The following is a 22,370-nucleotide window of genomic DNA, read 5'->3' on the forward strand; positions in this document are numbered from 1 at the left end:
CACGATAAGGAATGAAAGAAGTGATGTTGTTCCTAAACTTCATAGCCTCTGAGAGATAAGTACAGACGTCTTTGTACCGATCCTTCAGACTCTACTAAGTTTGCTCGTGACTCATGAGAACTATGTAACCTAGTGCTCTAATACCAATTGTCACAACCTGAAATTTCCTACCGACGGGACCGTGATGACGCCTAACATTTCACTTGCTAGGCAAGCCAATGTTAGAAAATCGTTAAACCAATTCCTTATTTCCATTCAATAAATAACAATGATTAACTAAGATGAAGTATAAGAGGTGCATAATTTTATAAAACTGTATTAATTACTACTACCCGGATCTGGAGTCACGATTCACAAGCATTCTAAAATTTACTACAAGTAATAGTCTGAAAGAAATACAACTGTCTAAATGAAAGAAAACAACAATGACATAAAAGGTAGACGGGGACTTCAAGGTCTGTGAACACCGACAGATCCACTTTGAGTCTCCGGACAGCAGACCAATAGCAAAATCTCGATCAACCCGAGTCGGTATCAAAGTCTGCACAGAAAGTGCAGAGTGCAGCATCAGTACAACCGACCCCATGTACTGGTAAGTATCGAGTCTAACCTCGGCGAAGTAGTGACGAGGCTAGGACAAGACACCCACATATAACCTGAACAGTATAATTATGCTAGTGGCAACAACAGTAAATAAAAAAATAACACAGAAATAGTGGGAAGGGAACATACAGTGGGGGAATACAACATAAAGAGTGAGAACAATGAAAAGACAGAATTAAACCGAAGATCCTTAAGCGAATTGAGCAATTAAAACAACAAGAAAAACTGCACGGCATCACCCTTCGTGCTTTTACTCTCAACCTCACCAAATAAAGAAATAGAATGACACGGCATCACCCTTCGTACATTTACTCTCAACCTCACCGAATAAATAAATAGAACGGCACGACATCACCCTTCGTGCATTAAACCTCTCATAATATACACGGCATCACCCTTCGTGCTTTAAATCTCTCATAATATACACGGCATCATCCTTCGTACTTTACACTCTTTCTCACAATATAAATAATGCATGCACGGCATCACCCTTCGTGCTTTACACTCCTCCTCACCAATCACAGAATCAATAACAACGGATAGAGAGAAGTTTCACAAAGAAATTAATATTTCATCAATGATTACTTTCACAATTTAACATCTCAACCTCGAATCAATATTCACAATTTTATCAACCTTGGTAGAACCGGATACAAGTCTCCCAACATTTCAACAATAACAATAAGTATGAATAACAAGATTTAAGACTACAAATTTGTAAGAATGAAATTTCACTCGCATGCTATGACTCGACCACAATGCATAGATGCTCGTCACCTCAACTATATATCGTATTCAACAACAAAACACGTAGCAAATACCCACACAATACCTATTCCCTCAAGCCAAAGTTAGACACAACACTTACCTTGCTCCGAAGGCCACCTAATTCTCAATCACAGCTTTTCCTTTGGAATTCACCTCCAAACCACTCGTGTCTATTCAGAAATGACTCAATAATATCAAATATTGCTAAAGGAATCAATTATATTTCATAAATTAAATTTTCCAAATTTTTCCTCCAAAAAGTCAAAAATTCGAACCCGGGCCCGCTTGGTCAAAACCCGAGGTTCGGACCAAAATTCTTTTACTCATTCATCCCCGAGCCCAAATATATAATTGGTTTTGGAATCTGACCTCAAATCGAGGTCTAAATCCCCAAATTCCCGAAATTCCTAGTTTCTACCCTAACCCCTAATTCTACCATGAAAACTCTAGATTTGAGGTTGAAAATTTAAGAAATGTAATGGGTAATTGAAAAAAAATGGTTTAGAATCACTTACCAATAATTTGGGGAAGAAATGGATCTTGAAAAATCGCCTCTCACCGTTTGGTTTTTGAGAAAATGAATTTTTGGCTATAATCCCATTTTTGGATTCTGTTAAGTGCTGGGCGACAGTGTTCATCGCGTTCGCGAGAGCACTGTCGCGTTCGCGAAGGGTACTGGTTGCCAAGCCTAGCATTCGCTAGACCTAGCTCGCATTCGCGATGGTTACTCCCCCTGGCTTTCGCGTTCGCGATGTATTGCTCGCGTTTGCGTTGAAGGAATGGCTGACTCCCCCTCCCCAATGCCTAACACTATACGTTCGCGATGGGCTTGTCGCGTTCGCGAAGGGTAACGCCCCCATCGCTTCACGTTCGCGAATAAGAAATCTTCAGCTGCCTAGTTTACTCTTCACGTTCACGAGAGTACCTTCGCGAACGCGAAGAAGGACATGCCAGAACACTTGCTGCAGCAAAATACCAGATTTTCAAAGTCCAAAACATCTTGTGGCCTATCCGAAACTTACCCGAGCCCTCAGGGCTCCAAACCAAACATGCACACAAGTCTAAAAACATCACCCAAACTTGCTCGCGCGATCAAATCGCCAAAATAACACCTAGAACTACGAATTTAGCACCAAATCAAATGAAATTCTCAAGAACACTTCAAAATTTCTATTTTCTCAACTGGACGTCCGAATCACGTCAAATAAACTCCGTTTCTCACCAAATTTCACAGACAAGTCTTAAATATCATAATGAACTTGTACCGGGCTCTGGAACCAGAATACGGACCCGGCACTATCAATGTCAAACATCAATCAATTCTTAAAAATAATTAATTTTCATCAAAAATTCATAACTTGAGCTACGGACCTCCGAATTCGATTCCGGGCATACGCTCAGGTCCCATAATTCGATACGGACCTACCGGGACCGTTAAAATACGGATCCGGGCCTGTTTACCAAAAATATTGACTGAAGTCAACTAAAATTAACTTTTAAGGCAAAAATTCTTATTTTCATTAGTTTTCAACATAAAAGCTTTCCGAAAACCTGCCCGGACTGCGCACGCAAATCGAGGAGGGTAAAAATGAGATTTTTAAGGCTTAAAAGCGCAAATTTGAGTTCTAAAACATAAGATGACCTTTTGGGTCATCACACACTGAGTCTTATGTGCCATTTGTGAAATGTAAAAAGCCGTGTATGCGAGGTGACGAGTACATACTCGGGCTTATATATTCAAAATTTATTGGGTTAAAGTCTTAGGCATTATTGTGTAGTAAATTGAATAATTGTTGGCATTTATTAAATCATTTATTTGCCATGTCTCAAGTCTCGTTTGTTGAATTTATTTTTATATGATAATTTGATGTGATTGTTACTTGAATATTTATGTGAATTCCGTGAGTTTGTTGATTGATATTTTCTGGAAATAATTATATTATAGATTTTTCATCTGCAAATAATTAATGAAATAAGTTTAGACTGAGGAATTAATATAATTATCAAGAATTTAGATTAAGGAAGGCGTTGCCCTATACTGAGTATTTTCTATCTCTATTGATTGTTTTGAGGTTTTATATACGTTGTGTGGAGCCTTGGGCTATTTTTGAGAAATTTATTGATTTTACTATATTATTGAAATTGGTTGTGGTCATTGGGCAAATTGTGATATGAATTGATTGTGTTGTATTGTCGTGATAATATTCCGTGTAAATTATTGTGTGATTTGAGTTATTATTATGAGGATATAAGGGTGGCATTTCACTATTGATATTATGTGGGCATGAGGGTGGCATTTCACTGTGGTTATGTGTGTTGAGATATTATTTGGGCGGAGAGATAAGGATGACTATAAGAGCGATAAGGGTGGCTATTGATATTGTCAGGGTGGAGGGATAATAGAGGCTATTATAGGAGTGATACGGGTGGCTATAGGAGAGATGAGTGTGTGGCTATTATTAGGGATGATACGTGATAATGTGGAGTTATTGAGTTGGTAATTTTTATGTGATGATATGGGGTTATTGTATTGGTAATTTTCATGTGATGTTGTGATTTTTCTTGTATTTATTTTTATATCTTGTGCAATTTTTTTTGTTGTTGGTAAATTGATAATAGTCTGATCTATGTTAAAATTAGAAGCCTGTGGCTATTGCCAGACGGATTATGAAATAAAATATGGGCACGAGGTGCCGTGAGTAAATAATGATGATATTGGCACGTGAACTGTCCGTGCAATTGTGATATGAAATGTGGGCACGAGGTGCAGTGAGTAAATGATGATGATATTGGCACGTGAGTTGTCCGTGCGGTTGTGACAGAGAAATTGGCACGAGGTGCCGTGGAATTATGAAAGTGGGCTGAGGCCCGTATTTTTATGATTTTGAAATGAGGTGTCACAATGTGACTTTTATTCGAAAGATATTTATTTGAAAAAATTATATTTGAAAGAGATTTATTTGAAAGAATTATATTTGAAAGATATTTATTTGAAGGAATTATATTTGAAAGAATTATATTTGAAAGATATTTATTTGAAGGGAGTCTATTCAAAATATATTCATTGGAGAGTATTATATCCTGAAGATTATTATTTGAAAAACATATAGGCGAAAGATTTATATTTGAAGGACCTGATTAATTGGTTGTACTTGTATTCATTATTTATTGAGCAATATTTATGGTGTTCTTGTTGCTCTGCTATTTATGTCACAAGTTGATTATTATTGTCATCATTGTTACTTGTTTTCTATTATTTTTGTATACTATATTGCATAGGTTATTAGACTAGTGAGTGTCTTGACTGTACCTCGTCACTACTCCACTGAGGTTAGTCTTGATACTTACTGGATATCGACTGTGGTGTACTCATAATACACTTCTGCACATTTTTGTGCAGAGCCAGGTATTGGAGATATTGGACTCGGACAGAGTTAGAGTGTGATCGCAAGGATTCAAGATAGAGCTGCTTGGTCGTCGCAATCCCTTGGAGTCTTTCCATTTTATTGTACTGTTAATTATTAATCAAACAGTATTGAGTATTCGATTGTTGAGATCCTTTCATGTATTCAGTTAAAGTTCGTGACTCAGTATTACTAGTCTTGGGAGGTTGTTTAAATATTTCCGCTGTTGGTTTTGACGCTTGTATTAAATTATATGTAAAAAATGGCTTTAAATGTAATTGTAATCGGCTTACCTAGTCTTAGAGACTAAGTGCCATCACGACGCCTGTGGTGGGATTTTGGGTCGTGACAATAGATAACCATCTACTTTAAGCTTAATGGATAACTTAAAAGGTAAGTAAATTAGTAATTTTTATAATTAGTTAAAATACATTGATAGTGTTTAAATTGCTTTTAGATCATTTCACTGGAAAAATGAAAACCAATACTTCAGCCAAAAAAAAACAATATCCATTCCTAAACAAATAGATCTCTAGACCACTTTTTTTAATCGGAGTAGTAGTTATAATGAAAGAAAATAATTCGCCAATGTCAAAATAGAGGTGGATTTTGACCTAATAAGAATAAACTTGTGAAAAAGTAATTAAATATGACATGAGGCTATCAAATTCATAATTAAAATACTAAATAGCCTGTCAATCTCAACAAAAGCAATAATTTGTCCTGATAAGCAATAACATAATCGGAGATTACAAATTTAGTCAACGTCAATATATTGTAATTAGATGATGCTATGAAATTCACATTAAAATCAAATTGATATATGATTATATTCACCCCTGGCATTTTTCAAACTTTATATTTTTGGGTGTGGTCATAGGTGACGATTCAAATACTAAAAATTCTTTAATTAACTGGCATGCTTATGTCAAAATAGTTTTTCCTTTTATTCTCTAAAATAAATCGATCATTAACTAGTTCGTAATTTTATATTCTACAGACAAAATAGTAAGTTGGAAGGCCATTTGATAAATTAAACTCACCTTTCAAAAGAGTCCTTTTATAACTTTTTTTTATTAAAACAAAAGTACGTTTTTCAACTCTAAAAAAAATATCTTTGAAGCTTTTTGATAACAACTATCCACTATGTTCATTTTTATCGAAAAAGCTTATGTTATTTATGCATTATAGATTTTTTATACTATAATTTACAATACTGTAGGGTTTTTGAAACCCTAACTCCTACAAGGCCTTTCTTCCACGTTTACGTTTTTGTACCATTAACTTGAGGCTGTCGTACGAACCCATACAGTATGTCAGAGGCATCGACGAGTGAAGAAAATCGTAACTGTTGTATTCGTCTGGGGGATCTGAACGATGTTGATTGTCACTGTTGTGTTTTATTTAACAGTGCTATAATAGACAATAAAGATAATTATCCTCCTGATGCGCGCTTATACCTATATATATCGATAGTATTTGGGTTCATAACTACTGTTTCTGTTGCAGTAGTAGTAAGAAAATTAGCTTACGATCAGATACCAGCTAATGGTAATCGCTGCAATTCGTCCTGTGGTTATATGACCATCCCTATTTTCTTTTTAGTTTTGACCTTGTTATTTTGTTTCTTACATGTGCCTAAGAAGAAAGTAATTTCTTGGTAGAAGGAGAAGCTTATTCAAATACTAAAAATAGGAATTAGCGATGGATAAATTCTGTAGTTAAACAGAAAAATTCGTCGCTAATCCTATTGAGCGGATAAATTTTCAAAAAATTCTGTTAGTTGTGAGCGATTAACAATAGATTAGCGACAAAGTTCGTAGCTAATTTTAGTTTTTTTATTGATTAGAAGCTATCCAACTTGTTTCCTTTATTAGTATTAATAATTCTAATGTTTTCATTTATATGTTGTTTCATTTAATATCAAGTGTTTCTCTATGTTGTTTAATTATAATAACAAGTGTTTAGCGATTTCCGAGAGAAAAAAATAGTTTAACTTCTGTGCAGCAACATAAAATCGTTGAAGTTATATATTTGGTTATCAAATAAAAAGTTGTAGTTACATATCCATGATAAATGGAATTAGTAAGTTAAAATATAAGGAAATTAACCTTCTATAATAAATTAAATTGCATTTATAGTGTAAAAATATTATTATATTATAAGTAAATATAAGTTAACTCCACCTCAAAATAGGTTCTCGTGTTGTATTCCTAGTTTAGGATTAATCAGTTGATTTTCTAACTCTATCTTATTTCCGTCCCCCCGTGTTGCATCATATCTAAGAGATTCCTCGGTTCGGGCCAAAGAAACAATGTCACTCGATCATTATCAAATTGACTGCAATCTTTTTCTGTCCGTGAAGATTCCACCAGAGCGCCATTGAAAATATTTAGATTTAGATAGTTATGAAGACAAGAGTATTTTAACAAATAAGTGTTTATAACTCTATGTTTCATGTAATTATTGCAATGGAAATATTTAAATTACTAGTTAGCTATATTCTTATTGTTTTTTTGTCAGAAAAATATTCTCCCTCTATAATGCAACGATTTCTAGAAGAAATAATGATAATCAACAAGTCTACGTTTAATTAAACAACATGTCAATCTCACCAAAAGTAGTAGTTTGTCCTGATAAGCAATAACATAATCGCAAATTTTAGATTTAGTCAACATCTATATAATTATTAGAGGATGCTATGAAAGTTGCACATAAAAATCAAATATGATAAAATTAAAAAATTGACAATTCATCACTCCCATATTTCAAACCTTTTTTTTAATGTAATTAAAATAAATCGATTCGTCATCAGTAATAATTCACTATTTTTCAAGAGTTATTTTGCAAGAAAAAAAATACCTTTTTCCTTAGATTACATTTTCTCATCCTCTTGTCAGTTTATACGCACTTTGATTATTCCATCAAATGCATGTTACATATCTCCCATCACCTACACAAAATCAGAGTGTCCAAAGTCCAAATTAAGAACTTTGGGCATTTTAGAATCTCTTACATTACCAAGACGGGACAAGTGTATTTTATCTAGCCAAAAAAATTTATTAAAAAAGAAGAAGAAAAAAGCATAAAATTATATTATAAGAAACCTCCAAATATTGAATAAGAATTTTGTGAAATAGTCTCTAACTAGTACCCTCTAGCCGGCCAAGACAGCCGGCCATCCTATTTTTTGCTCTTACTACACTCCATATCAATAAATATATAAATGCATTTTTATAGCTCTTGAAATTTAACCAACAATTACAACCTTCTTTCTCATTGTTTCACACAAAACCCTATATTCACTCCCCTCACACATCACTCCTATTATTCCAAAAGTACGAATGTGTTGGTAGGACATAGCAGGTATTCTGTAAATTAGCCGAGGTGCACACGAGCTAACCCGAACATCACAGTTATTAAAAAATTGAGGCAAGTTGGGGCATATTCACTCTCCTCTCACAACACTCCTATTATCCCAAAAGTACCCGATATTTATATTGGTGGGAGGTAACAAGTATTCGTAAAATTAGCTGAGGTACACATAAGCTGGTCTGAACACCACGGTTATAAAAGAAAATGAGGCAAGCAGGGGCATATTCAGGAATTCTTTCAGGAGGAATATCAAAGACAGGGCCACACTCATTACCATTAGCAAGAATCAAGAAAATAATGAAGAAATCAAGTGATGATGTGAAGATGATATCTGGAGAAGCTCCCATTATTTTTTCTAAGGCATGTGAATTATTCATTGAAAAACTCACAAAAAGGGCATGGATTATAACCATGCAAGGGAAAAGAAGAACTCTACATAAAGAAGATGTTGCATCTGCTGTTATAGCAACTGATGTCTTTGATTTCCTTGTTAATTTGGTTACTGAGTCTAATGTTGCTGATAATAAGTGTGAGGTGAATGAGGATTCTCAAGTTATTGTGGAGACATAGGTAAAGACAGGCGGAGCCGGGATTTAAAGTTACGTGTTCGAAATTCTAATTTTATTTAAGTTACTAAGTTCTAAATTAATAATTTGTATACATTAAATGAACTTACTGAATTTGGCCGAACCCATAAACTGTATTCTAGCTTAGCCCCTGTGTCAAGGACACACACTAAGGTTTTTAAAGATGATAACAACATTTATGTTTTATTCTTAAATAAGCTGGGATCAGTTTTTTATATATATATATATATATATATATATATATATATTAAATAATCAAAAACCATGTTTGTTGTTGATATTTGCTTTATCAGACTCATTATATATATGTCCAATTTTATGTTGTTCGAATTCTTCGAAAATGTTGATGGGTGTGTATCTGATCGTCCGCAATTAATACATTTTTGGAGGATTTGACACGGATACGACAACTATTTTAAGAATCCGCGCAACATAGGTCCAATTAACAAAACAAAAAAATGGACTATGCTAGTCTTCAAAAGTATTAACCTATCTTGTAGTTTCATATAGGTCCAATTGAATCGTTTATTGCTTTTATTATAATGTAGTAGATTGTTTCGAAGTACGTTACAGAAAAAAAAAATTACGTTATGCAAATTGACAGTGTAAATATTTGGGACTGAAGAAGAATAATCAAAAAATAAGAATTGAACTTACACTTGTTGTGTAAAAAAAATATTTGGATCGCATTTTTTACCTTTTTCCTAAAAGATATTTCCTTCTTTACTTTTACCTTTTTCCTTTTTTTTTTCCCCATGCATTATCCAAATTTATCATTATCATATACTCCATATATTTAAAATTTGAGCATCATCTAATAATATTTTGATGTTGACTAAATGTACAATCTACGATTACGTTATTGTTTAACACGATTATAACTTTTGGTGAGATTGACAGGTTATAATTAGTTTAAAGCAGCTTGTTGGTTATTATATCTTCGGGAAAGCGTTGAATTAAAGAGAGATTAATGTTTGAAATTTTTAACTGTATTTATCTTACAATAGAAATTAATAGAATGTTTAATTTATGATTTTATTCTTAAAAAAGTTCCTACGTGGGTCTTAATAGGAGCAAAATGCTATAAATAAGAGTATTTCGTATTTATTAGTAGAAGAATTAACCCAAATAGCCGCCCACCCAAACACTTAAACTAAAAATAGACGATTGAGGTATAATATATGTATTATATATGTATAATCTATGTATATGACTAAAAAAATAAATAATGAATATCACCGGTTATTTGTGTAAAGATCCCGAACCGACACCTATTGTATGAGAAACGACTCCCAACCGAGTTAACTATCTTTTTTAAAGTTTCTCTGTCACATATATACTAAATAAAGTTTAATTTTTATTTTCATTTTCACCTTCAAGCTCCCAACTGAATTAACTACCTTTTGCATGTCCTTAATCTTAGGCAAATTTTAGCTAATCCATTCATTTATATAATTGGTTCTTAGCCACTAAAAAGAACAATAAATCAAGTAATTCTTCATTGAGTTAAATATTCATGAGCTTTTATTCCATTATAACTTTGGGGATCTGAGATTATTCATATGTAAATGATCTCAAATCTCAATTCCCAAATAATACAACAAACTTAAAAAATCAAAATAAAATCATGTCTTTTTCAGGAACCCAAACAAAATGCAAGGCATGTGATAAAGCTGTGTATGCTGCAGAAGTGATCTCTGCAAGTGGTGTTAATTATCATAATACTTGTTTCAGATGTAGCCATTGCAATGGACGACTTGCTGTAAGATTTTACAATTATTTCACTTCTTTAATATTTCATGAATTTTTATTGGGAAATGTTATGGTACGGCATGATGCAAAGATAAAGTTATCTCTATGTGATTTATAGGTCACGGATTCGAATCGTGAAAGTAGCCACTAATATTTGCATTAGGGTAGACTGACTACATCATATCCCATAAGGTGCGGCCCTTCCCCAGGACCCTATGCAAACGTGAGATGCCTTGTGTATCGGGTTGCCCTTTTGTTGTAATATCAAATTAATTTGAAGGGGATCGGAGCCTTGGAGCAATGATAAAGTTGTTTATGTGTGACCTATAGGTTACGTGTCCGAGCCGTGTAAGCAGACACTAGTGCCTGCATTAGGGTTGGCTGTCTACATCATACCCCTTGAGGTGCGGTCATTTTCCGGACCCTGTGTGAACGCGGGATGCCTTGTGCACTTGATTGCCCTTTTTTGTTGTAATATCAGATTAATCCAAAACGAAGAATTAACCCAAATAGTTACTCAGTCAATTGCTTAAATTAAAAATTATTGATAAACGTATAATATAGATGTTTAATCGATGTATATTACGTATATAACCATGTATAATCAATATATAATCTATGATACCGTCTATCAAAAGTAAACAATGAATTTGACTGGCTGTGTTTGTGTAAAGATTCTTTAATGAATAGATACAACATTTATGTGTTTTGAAGATTCATCATAAATAGACTAGTTTTATACTAGCTATTAATCTATTGTAATCTTCATCCTTTATTAGAGCTTCGGACCAGTAATATTGGAGCCGCTTTCCATGAATGATGGTCAATTTAATCTCTTTTACCCGAAAGTTACAATGTGTATAGATTAATTTTATTTTATGTATATATATTAATTGTTGAACCTTATCATTAGCATAAGAAAAATAAGATTCTAGCGTAGTTATAAAAGGGGTTCAGAAAATATTTTAAGTCATAGATTCGACTCCTAGTTGTGACATTTCTTAAACATATTTTGAATCACTTGATTTTCAATCTTGCCTCCTGCGACGCTACTTGCAATCGGCAATGTGAGCAATCACACACAAGCTGAATATCGAATAAATAAATAAAAGTAGGAAAAAGGTTAAAAATAATTTTTCTATGTGAAAGATCATCAATTTTGAAGCTTCTAATTTATTTTTTGTTGATTTATCTTTGAATTATAGTTGAGCAACTACTCTAGCCTAGATGGAGCTTTATTTTGCAAGCCACATTTTGAACAGCTACTCAAGGAGAAAGGAAGTGCCTCTTTTAAGTCCACATCACGTTAGTTTTTTCAAATTTTTTTAACATTTTTTATTTTTATTATTTTCCTCAACTAATTATTTGTTTTTTTTATATCAATGTGCAGTTGGGAGGAACAATGACCTGGTATGTATCTTATGCGTACCTTAACAATTATCTCGTCTATCCTAATTTATGTGACACTTTTCGTTTTTTGAGATTCAAATTATGTGAACTTTGATCAATATTTTAAATATTTTTTATTATTTATATCAGAATAATTGTAATTTATAGTATTCTTTGTATAGTTTTTAAATATTTAAATTCTAATCTTAAAATACCTAGTCCAATTTAACTTTGAAAATTCGTCAAGTTATTGACTCTCCATATGTGAAAAGTACTACATAAATTGGGAGTATTTTTTTATTTGTAAAAGAAAAAAGTTAATAATATGTCATGTACTTACTGATATTTGTTAAAAAGTTAATAATTTACTGATATATACTAATTTTATATATATTAAGAATGTTTGAGTTTCATCTTTATATATTGTTGTGATTACAGAACAGATGCCCTAGCAAATTGTCCTCTCTATTTTCCGGCACTCAAGAAAAATGTGCAGCATGCAAGAAAACTGTGTACCCATTGGAAAAGGTAAGGAATTTTACTGTAATATGTTATAAAACTAAATAATTACGTAACAAATAGAGATGGCTCATAAATATCAATCTACTTGTTGGACCTAGAACCATCCAACCCATTTATTCCATAAGATGTGTTTCATTTGGGAAGGTGAACTAGATTCGTTCCATCATCCCCTTATTACTGACATGCTATGGGTTGTCTTGCGAAGATCTTCTATCCGAACTTTCGTATTTACTCTCTCTTAGAGGATAAATTACGCCTTCGCTATCACAAGAATATAGCGATCGAAGAGCTATGGCTCAGCTGCTTCGCATATTACACCGTATTGCCCGAAAGGGCATGCTGTAAGAGCGTAGGTGAGTGATAAGCGTAGGAGGCATTCCCGAAAGGCAGCATTCCAGAAAGCTTATGTTTATTATACAACACAGGGCAGATTAAACAAAAACATTTCTCACTCATTCTTTCATCTCTTAGCTCTTTGATATTGGTAAAGAGCTCTCTTTCTTCTCGCCGACATGATTGTTGTGACACACTTCTTCCACGATCAAGGGGTGTGCTATAGATTGAACACCTTTACTTTTAATTAGAGTTTAGAGTTCGAACCGTGAGAATAAAGAAACCTCTAGAGGTAATATTTTACTCTTAAATGGGTTTTGCATGGCGTAAATCTTAATTAGTCGGGACCAATAGATATTGAATACCATATGGTCAATTATACCAACCAAAAAAAAGAGAGAGCGTTCTTTCTTCTCATTCTTAATTAAATAAAAGTAAAAAGGATAGAGTTTTAACAGATCACTTTCACAAGAGTATTATTTTTTTCATCTTTAACATTTAATTAAAATACTCTAAAGATTTTAATCAAAATACATATATGATTCAAAAAACAGGTGACAGTAGATGGAGAATTTTACCACCAATCTTGCTTCAAGTGTGCACATGGTGGATGCAAACTTACAACATCATCATATGCAGCATTAGATGGACTTCTCTATTGCAAACCTCATTTCTCTCAATTATTCAAAGAAAAGGGTTCCTATAATCATCTTACAACAACTACAAACAAAAAAAATAGTGGATCAAATGATGAACAAGAAATCTCTACTACTACTGAAGCTGAACCACAGGCTGCAGAAGAGACTCAAGATTAGTCATAATTATGAAAATAGTGTTGTTAATTATTGTCAATGAGACTAATTATCTTGAGGAGAACACGCGATTATATTGGTTTTCTTATTTGTTTTCTTCTTTAATTTTGTAAAGCCTGTTAAGGCACCATATATATTTGTATGCTTTTTCTCAGTTTTGCTTTAATAAGAAATCCATTATTTGTTTTACTTTTTTTTGTTTAACTAACCGATAAAGGCATAGTTCAGTGGCTATGTCGATTCAAAACCTTATCTATTAGAAATATTCTTTCTATCTATATAAGGTAGGGATAAGATCAGTGTATACACTATTCTCTCCAAGCCCTACTATTAAAATTATACTGAGTATATTATTGTTATTGTTGTTGTTAACCGATAATCTAAATTTGCATAGGTTAGGCCCACTAAGTGTATAAGGAATTTCATACTAGAAGGTTCTCAATTTTTAGAAAGCTCGAACCTAATACATATAGTTAATAAATATGAGAGATTCAAGATTAGTTGTAATGAATATTTAATATTGCTATATAATGAGACTAATCATTTTGAGGAAAACATGCAGAATATAAATTAGTGGTTTTCTTATTTCTTCATTTGCAATTTTATAAAGCCTATTAAGGCACTATTCTTGATAGAAAAAATTACGCGACACATCAAATATTTATACTATATTTACTATTTGTAGTTATACTTTCAGTAAATTTACTATTCGTATATAGCTATATTTGAATTTGATAGCAAATCCATAAAATAAAAGATTAATTATTTGGAACTGAAACGAAAGAGCAACATGCTCTCGTAGCTCAGTTGGTTAGAGCACTTGCTTAGTTAGCGAAGGTCTTGAGTTCATCTCTAAACAAAAACATTTTATTTTCTTATATTTCTATATTCGCTTAATTAGTTGTATTCGTTGCACGAATGAATATTTTTTTATATAATTTTTTTAAAAACTATCTTCCACAAATTAATACGATTGCGCGAACGAATACTATTCGTTGTAATATATACAAATTAATAACAATTGAATAATAGTTACGAATGATAATTAGATAAACTATAGTTATTGGGCTCTAAACTATAGTGGTTTATGAAACCCCATTTGTTGCCAAGTTTATTAAATAGCCGACCATCCAACCGCTTAAACTAAAAATAAAATATATAATATATGTAAATTATATATAATCAATATATAATCTTTGTACGTGGCTTAAAAAAAAAAAAACGTATATGACCGGTTATTTGTGTAAGGATCTTAACTGTTTTAGCATATAAAATAAAAAGGAATTCACGTGCCAATCACGTGACACCCCTTACGCCAACACCACGAATTCCAGAACTCTCACCATCTCCAACAAAAAATACTTGAGAGAGGATAAACCAAAGGCAAATTCTCACTCTCTACTGGTTACACTTCACAAGTCTCACAATCTCTCGTTCCTCTAAACATCTTTAATATTAGTCAATAATATCTGATGAAATTTACTTTGAATTTTTTTCAAGAATGAACAACCTTACCTTTGACAAAACCTTAACGCCCAACCCCTTCTTGTCAGTTTCATCTTTACACAATTCAAGAATCTCAAAATCCCTTTTCCCCCCAAAAAAATCCAATAAAGCTACTATTTTTCCTTGTAAACATGATAAGTCAAGCTCCCTAACAAATGGGTTCTTATCAAGAACACATTTTTTACCCAAAAAATCCAAGAAAGTTATTGTTTTTGCTTATGATAATGATAATTCAAGCTCAATAACAAGTGGGGTTTTTTCAAGAACTCATCTTTTACCCAGCAAATCCAAGAAAGTTTCTGTTTTTGCTGATAAATATGATAAATGCAGCTCAATTACAAGTGGGGTTTTGTCAAGAACTGGTTTTTATGGCAGAAAGAGCAAGAAAGTTGTTGTTTTTGCTTCTAAAGAGGATGATAGGAGTAGTAATAAGCTTGACCAGTGGGACCAAATGGAGCTCAAATTTGGCAGATTGATTGGAGAAGACCCAAAATTGACCATAGCTAAGGTGGTCTACATTTTACCTTGTTCATTTCAGCAAATTATGTTCTTTATTGGTTTTTGAAATTTTCTTTGTTTAGTTAAGAATATAGGTACTCCCTCCGTTTGTATTAGTTTGACTTGACTCAAATTTTAATAAACAAGAAAGATTTTTGAGGTATGTGATCTTAAATAAGGTATAAAACTTTTGAAACTTGTGATCTAAAATCTGTCATAACATTTGTGTGGCTATAAATCCTTCTTATTAAGGAAATATTGAAATGTGTCAATCTTTTTGAAACAGAATAATAAGGAAATAGTGCCAATCTTTTTAAAATAGAGGGAGTATATAAGATTCGTATAGCCGACCAAAAAGCTAGTTTTGTATTGAGACATACTCTATTCGTTTCAAATTATGTGAACCTATTTGACTGGGCATGAAATTTAAGTAAGAAATGAAGATTTTTATGCTTGTAGTCTTAAATATGCTATAACATTTGTGTGACTATAAGACTGTTGAAATATGTGATCTTAAATATTTCATATCATATGTGCGGCTTAAGGGTAATATGAGAAGTTTAAGTTAGATTGTTTTTAATATTGTGTCATTTATTTTGGAACGGATTGATAAAGATATAGTGTCACATAAACTGAAACGGGTTCATTAGGCTTCTTATTAGTTGGAACTTCCAATTATCTAGCCGACCCAATTAACTAGTTTAGGATTGAAATGTAGTTGATAGTATATATAGTTAAGAGACTTTTGTATTGTTTAATTTAAATATGAGGAGTCGAGTGATTGTTTCTACTTGTGTGCTGAGAATGGAGAGTTTTATCCCCTCTAAAGTTTTAAACCTTGCTCTGTTTACCAACGAAATGAGGATTCTAGAGGAAAGGAGAACTAATCGTGCATCTAGGATTCATGTAGCCGACCCAAAAACTAGTTTAGAATAAAGAAATAGTTGATAGTATATATAGTTAAGAGACTTTTTGAATCAATGCATTTCAAACTTGAGGAGTTATGTTACTTTTCTGCATGTGGTGAGAATGGAGTGTTTTATCCCCTCTAAATTTTTAAACTTTGATTTGGTTACCAACAGAATGTGGATTACTATAGGAAAAGAGAACTACTCTTGTATCTGGAATTGTACTATTACAGATTGTAAGTTGATATCTGCTAATATATTGTGAGTTTCTTAGTATTGACCTATCTGTAACTTAAGTTCCAAAATTTCAGTCTCTCATGCCAAAGTTATATGCTTCTGCGTTACTATTGTAATATATTCGTATTTTGCTGATTGCATAGAGTTATCAGCGCATAAATGCAGGGTAAGGCTGCGTACAATAGACCCTTGTGGTCCGGCCCTTCCCGGACCCCGCATAGCGGGAGCTTAGTGCACCGGCTGCCCTTGTGCATAGAGTTATCAGCATTTGGAAGAGGAAAAAAGTAAAATTTGTGCTAGTAGTAGCATTTTGAATGAATCTCTGGTTCCTGTATGTTTCTTTCTATTTCTGATAGTGATTCTTGATTTCATAGATAGTAAGTAGGAAGACAAACCCGGATGCATCTTATCTTGAAATCGAAGAGTCATTTGAAAAGAAGAAGGGTAAAACATCTGGTGAAATTGTGGAGGTTCCATTTGACGGGTCCAAGGAAAAGAATTCTCTCAATTCATCAAATGGATTAAATTTGGTTCGCCCCGTGCCCAAGAAGGGAGTTAAGTTCGAGGTTGATGATAAACCCCTAAAGACTGAGGGTGATAAACAAAGCCAACCAATTTCAAGGCCTGCAGTAAGTAGGAGAAATAGTGTTCCAAATGTTATGTTGCGGAAACCGCTAGAGACCGTGGGTGATAATAAACAAAGCCAACCAATTTCAGTACCTGCAGTAAGTAGGAAAAGTAGTGTTCCAAATGTTATATTGCGGAAACCATCTTTGTATTCTGAGGATGATGAATCATCGAATTTCAAAATTAGGCCAAACTTGACACTCAAAATGAGCAAAGAACCGAAATCTGAGAAGTTTAGTGATGTTACATTGTTGAAGAAGCCGGAGCCAATGAGGATCAACTCCGTCAGTAGTGAAAACAATGGACAATCGAGCGATAAGTTTAGTGATGCTGCATTGTTGAAGAAGCCGGAGCCGATGACGATGAGTATCAACTCCGACAATAGTGAAAAGAATGGACAATCAAGCGATATCTTACCTGTAGCTAGCGACGACACTACAGATTCTAGTCTAACTGCAGTGTATGCATCAACTAATGAATCCAAAAACAGCTTGCTTCTGAATAAGCCAGAGTCTAGTAATTTAAATCTGAAGATAGATCCAAACCAAGAATCTTCCGAGGATCAGCGTGCTAGTGTTTTGGATGAAAGTACGTCGAATGCTGCTAACGTTTCTTCTGAGCATAAACTTGACCAACCGTTACAAAGTAGCATAAGTAATCCTCTTGAGGAGCAAGGCTCAGAGACAGGTAACCGAATTCTGTTCTTGACAGATACTCGTCTGAAGTGGTAATTTAAGCATCTTAATCTTTTTAAGTTGATTGTTTTTCAAGGATTCCAGCAGACTGAATCTTTGGATGCTGCGCTTCTCGGAAAACCCAAAAGGTACTTGTGGACGTTATTTGCCTTTAGGTACTTTGCTGTTGGATTTTGCTTGATTACTAACTTGTGCTGCTATAGATTAGACCAACCTAAAAAGGCAACATCAAGTGTTAGTCAAGAGGCAATGCGTCGTGTCAAATCAGAGGGCTACGGAAATGCTTCAGAGATTGACAACTTCCTGGCAAAATCACCCATTAAGGTAGATTAATCATTTTTCTTTCTGCATCAGTTCCTTAACTAGGAAAAATGTATTGATAAAAAATAAAAACTGAGTGCTGCAAATACTTACCTGGACACGGTCAATGGGCAATCATGAAGGCCATGGCCTAGGTTGGTGACCTCCATTGCACATTGGAGGGGCGCCCGCCTAAGGTCGGCCCAACTGGCCGAGCCTATGTCATAATTTGTGGCAGCTGGGGCCTGCGTTCCCGCGGCCCCTACATAAACTGAAAAAAAATAAACTGAGTGCTGTAATTTTGTAGGAACACGAGGATAATGACTGGGTAAGAGCTGAAGAGCTTGTTAAGAGTGGAGGAAGAGATGAAGTGGAACTAGTCAGCTGTAGCACCAGAGGCTTTGTTGTAAGTCTACTTACTACCCCAACTCATCATATTAGTTCATTTTTTACTTTTATTTAGTGGCAGGTGCACATCTGCTCTCAACTTTTTTCTTATGGAAACTCGCGGCGTCTTTTTACAGGTATCTTTTGGTTCCTTGATAGGATTTTTGCCATACCGCAATCTAGCAGCGAGGTGGAAATTCTTAGCTTTTGAATCCTGGTTAAGGGAAAAAGGCTTAAATCCATCCCTGTACAAGCAAGGTTTGGGGATCATTGGAGGACATGATGGTTTTGGTAAGGCAGCTTTTCCTGAGGCCGGCCTAGATCTGCAAATTGCTCAAAATGTCGAGGAGATCTCGTCAGAGATGAAACTTGAAGATCTTCTCAGGATTTATGACCAAGAGAAGCTAAAATTCTTATCATCATTTGTTGGTCAGGTGAGGAGAGCATCATTATTTTATGTCAATATTAGTACTCCGAGTTAGACCGTAATTTGTGATCTCTGTCATGTAGAGGGTCAGAGTAAGTGTGGTGTTGGCTGACAGAAATTCCAGAAGGCTAATATTCTCGATAAAGGCGAAAGAAAAGGAAGAATTGGTCGAGAAGAAGAGGATCCTTATGGTAACAACTTTACCTTGTTTAAAACTTGCAATTTTTTTGCTTATTCGTTTTCCAGCTGGCTATTTCTCAAACTTCCGAGCTTCCATAGTATTTGGTATTAGCTTTTCTATGTTAAACTGGTTATGAACATTGTGACTTACTTCAGCAGACCCGACCTGGCTTCTTTCTCCTTGTTATATATTGTTCCGAAGAGATATCGGAGCATTGAAAGGAATGTTAAATAAAGTTAATCATTGAGAATCCCTCCCCCCCCCCCCCCCAAACAAAAAAAAAACATAACTCTCCACCTTCTCCCCACAAAAATAAAAGGAAGAAAAAGGGGTTATTCTCAATAGTTCTAGTTGATTGGGTTTTGAAAGAAGCGGGAACGTATGCAATATTACCTATGTATTTTGGAGAGTAACTGTATGCTAGTATCTCAGTGTTAGTAATTTGGGATCTTGCTCCCACAATGAAGTCACCGAGCTTGTGTTATTTGCATTGCAGGCTAAACTTCAGGTTGGGGACGTGGTAAAATGTTGCATACAAAAAATTACCTACTTCGGGATATTCGTTGAGGTATATCAGTGATGTAGCATGAGCTTCTTATGGAAGACATATGACACTTGGCAGTCACTCCAGTTAACTATTGACTACATCTTAAATTTGCAATATTTTTAATATAGGTTGAAGGAGTACCTGCTCTAATTCACCAGACAGAAGTCTCATGGGACGCCACTTTAGACCCTGTGTCGTACTTTAAAATTGGTCAGGTAGTTGCTTCTCGAAGAATATACGTTACAAAATTGTGTTTCATACCTTCTGTTGTAAAAGTGAAATGAACAAGAAATTTATCTGATGAATATAATTATAGTGTTTTGAGTTGTGAAAACGCGATACTGGCTTAGTTTGTTAATTATGTTGTGCATGTGAATGTATTTACAGGTTAAGCGCATAAAATGTTCTATGATAATTTCAGAGCTAATAGTTTTACAAATATCTTACTTTTATTGTGGAATTTGTTTTTTCTTTTCTGTAGATTGTGGAGGCAAAAGTTCACCAGTTAAACTTTTCACTTGAGCGCATCTTTTTGTCGTTGAAGGAAATAATGGTAATCCATCTGTTTTTCCTGATATTATTAGGGGGTTTTCCTGATATTGTTAGTTAACAGTGATATTTACCGATGCGTTTAAATGTACTTTTTGCAGCCAGATCCGATGATGGAGGCGTTGGAGGCTGTAGTTGGTGATCATGATAATTTGAATGGAAAACTCCAAGCAGCGGAGCAAGATACTGAGGTTTATGTTCTCACCCTTACAATTGAGCAGTTTTATTCCTTTTGCAACTTGATTCAATTTACCGAATACACCTTAGATCAGTACGTCATGGTTGTCCTCGTTTTCAGTTAAAGGGATACTTGTTATCATCTCGAACAATGAATTGCATACATAACTCAACATAGTATAGATGATACTCTTCAGAAAAAAAAAAAGAAATTACTGAATCTGATTGTAAATTGCAATACTTTGTCTATGGCTGATAGTAGAATATTAATGTGATGTCGCCAGTGGCCGGATGTGGAATCACTTATCAAAGAATTACAGCAGTTTGAGGGTATTTCCTCTGTGTCAAAAGGACGGTACTTTATGAGCCCTGGTTTGGCTCCAACATTTCAGGTTACACCTTTACATAAGGCATACACAATAGAACTTAACCATTTTTTATTGTTTTCGGGAGCTTCTAATCGTCTATCTGCTATCAGGTATATATGGCATCCATGTTTGAAAATCAATACAAGTTACTTGCTCGGTCGGGAAATAGGGTACAAGAGGTGAACTTTCTCCTACTTAATTTGCCCCAACTTACATCATAAAGAATGTTTTATTAAACTATTTTCTTCCCTGCAAAAGAAAGATAAAGTTGCAGTTTTGAAATCTATATTGGGATCAAAATGTTTAATTCTCCTGTTCATATCAATCAAGTATTTCTTGGACTTCTTTTCTTAAAGTTCAGAACTGTGAAAAAGTGTAGCCCGGTGCGCTAAGCTCCCGCTATGCGCGGTGTCCGAGGAAGGCCCGAACCACATGGGTCTATTGTACGCAGCCTTACCTTGCATTTCTGCAAGAGGCTGTTTCCACGACTCGAACCCGGGAGTTCACATGGCAGCAACTTTACCAGTTACGCCTCCTTCAAATGTTCAGAATTGTGAAATGCTTCACAAATCCTAATCTTACAATTTCTTGGACCTTATCACCTTGTTTTCCGACTTGTAACTTTATTGCTACCATCTATTCTAAAATATGTGCATAGGTTCTTTTTTATCGTAGTACTCAACGGTTATATATGGGCATTGTTTTGTGCAGGTGATAGTAGAAACATTATTGGGTAAAGAGGAGATGAAATCTGCAATTCAATCTTGTACAAACAAAGTTGAATAATCAATCAAAAAATAATAATACTAAGAAAGTGACCAATCTTTCTATGGAGGCGGCGAACGGATGGTAAGGCAATGAAGCCAAACAAGCAGCTTTTGTAAAATAAGGTGCAGATATAACAGCAGAAGGGGAGAAAAGAAATTACCGAGGTGGTATCCTATTTCGATCACAAATGATATCGGTTTATTGTTTAATCCTTTGATATCAGGTGAGCTGAGTTGAGAGTGGATTCACTATAATTTTGGTTATTTTTCCTTTATCTTGTTTGTTGATATATATTTTTCTTTTTCTGATGAGTTAGGAGCTTATGTAAGGTCTATGGCATACTTAATGTTTACCAAATTGAGGTGCTTTCTGTTATGGCAAAAGAAGGGAATGATTAGGAACTATATATGGCCATCTACATACCTCACCAAGTTATGTTAATCAGCTTAAAAGATAATACTTGCAGCAAGGTAGTGTCATTACATGATTCTTTTTGGCCAGAAGTTTGAAATTGTAGGTGGAGTTTTATCATCTGATTGAGAATCCATTCTTGTCCTGACTTTTAGAATCTATGTGATCAAGTACAAACGTCATTGCTTGTGTTGTTGCTTTCTTTTGCATTTTTACTTGTGTTGAAGGTCTATCAGAAA

At 34.2% G+C, this 22,370-nt stretch overlaps 3 protein-coding genes and 1 non-coding gene across 5 annotated transcripts; all 4 read left to right on the forward strand.

The window, feature by feature from the left end:
- Positions 1-8,354: 8,354 nt before the first annotated feature.
- LOC107806128 (nuclear transcription factor Y subunit C-2-like) lies at positions 8,355-8,720 on the forward strand. Its single transcript, XM_016630237.1, has one exon. It carries the CDS (start codon positions 8,355-8,357, stop codon positions 8,718-8,720), a length of 366 nt encoding a protein of 121 aa, XP_016485723.1.
- Positions 8,721-10,250: 1,530 nt separating this feature from the next.
- LOC107806130 (LIM domain-containing protein WLIM2b-like) lies at positions 10,251-13,734 on the forward strand. Its single transcript, XM_016630238.2, has 5 exons — positions 10,251-10,499; positions 11,695-11,794; positions 11,880-11,899; positions 12,317-12,406; positions 13,288-13,734. Exons 1-5 carry the CDS (start codon positions 10,365-10,367, stop codon positions 13,546-13,548), a joined length of 606 nt encoding a protein of 201 aa, XP_016485724.1. The 5' UTR covers positions 10,251-10,364; the 3' UTR covers positions 13,549-13,734.
- Positions 13,735-14,889: 1,155 nt separating this feature from the next.
- On the forward strand, positions 14,890-22,124 carry LOC107806133 (uncharacterized). Of its 2 annotated transcripts, XR_001652593.2 has the most exons (15): positions 14,890-15,559; positions 17,069-18,008; positions 18,093-18,144; positions 18,220-18,340; positions 18,624-18,722; positions 18,841-19,137; positions 19,214-19,321; positions 19,808-19,879; positions 19,987-20,073; positions 20,340-20,411; positions 20,509-20,598; positions 20,869-20,976; positions 21,063-21,131; positions 21,664-21,943; positions 22,037-22,124. XR_001652593.2 is itself a non-coding variant. In XM_016630240.2 (14 exons), exons 1-14 carry the CDS (start codon positions 15,047-15,049, stop codon positions 21,736-21,738), a joined length of 2,703 nt encoding a protein of 900 aa, XP_016485726.1. In that variant the 5' UTR covers positions 14,890-15,046; the 3' UTR covers positions 21,739-22,124. The 2 variants fall into 2 exon arrangements, 1 of the variants encoding a protein (XP_016485726.1); XM_016630240.2 differs by having other exon boundaries at positions 21,664-22,124.
- Positions 18,423-18,582, forward strand: LOC142170024 (U1 spliceosomal RNA). The gene has a single exon (XR_012699643.1). It is a non-coding gene; the product is annotated as a U1 spliceosomal RNA (small nuclear RNA).
- Positions 22,125-22,370: the final 246 nt, after the last annotated feature.

This window comes from Nicotiana tabacum, chromosome 15 (genome assembly GCF_000715075.1).
Source record: "Nicotiana tabacum cultivar K326 chromosome 15, ASM71507v2, whole genome shotgun sequence".
Classification (NCBI taxonomy): domain Eukaryota; kingdom Viridiplantae; phylum Streptophyta; class Magnoliopsida; order Solanales; family Solanaceae; genus Nicotiana; species Nicotiana tabacum.

What these genes read in the sequence shown, in the direction of transcription:
- LOC107806128 (XM_016630237.1), top strand. Translation starts at nt 8,355, where the DNA reads ATGAGGCAAGCAGGGGCATATTCAGGAATTCTTTCAGGAGGAATATCA.
- LOC107806130 (XM_016630238.2), top strand. Translation starts at nt 10,365, where the DNA reads ATGTCTTTTTCAGGAACCCAAACAAAATGCAAGGCATGTGATAAAGCT. An exon ending in ATTGCAATGGACGACTTGCT is followed by an intron (nt 10,500 to 11,694) that starts GTAAGATTTTAC and finishes TTTGAATTATAG; the next exon opens with TTGAGCAACTACTCTAGCCT. An exon ending in TTGGGAGGAACAATGACCTG is followed by an intron (nt 11,900 to 12,316) that starts GTATGTATCTTA and finishes TTGTGATTACAG; the next exon opens with AACAGATGCCCTAGCAAATT.
- LOC107806133 (XM_016630240.2), top strand. Translation starts at nt 15,047, where the DNA reads ATGAACAACCTTACCTTTGACAAAACCTTAACGCCCAACCCCTTCTTG. An exon ending in CAAAATTGACCATAGCTAAG is followed by an intron (nt 15,560 to 17,068) that starts GTGGTCTACATT and finishes TTGATTTCATAG; the next exon opens with ATAGTAAGTAGGAAGACAAA. An exon ending in TGGCAAAATCACCCATTAAG is followed by an intron (nt 18,341 to 18,623) that starts GTAGATTAATCA and finishes GTAATTTTGTAG; the next exon opens with GAACACGAGGATAATGACTG.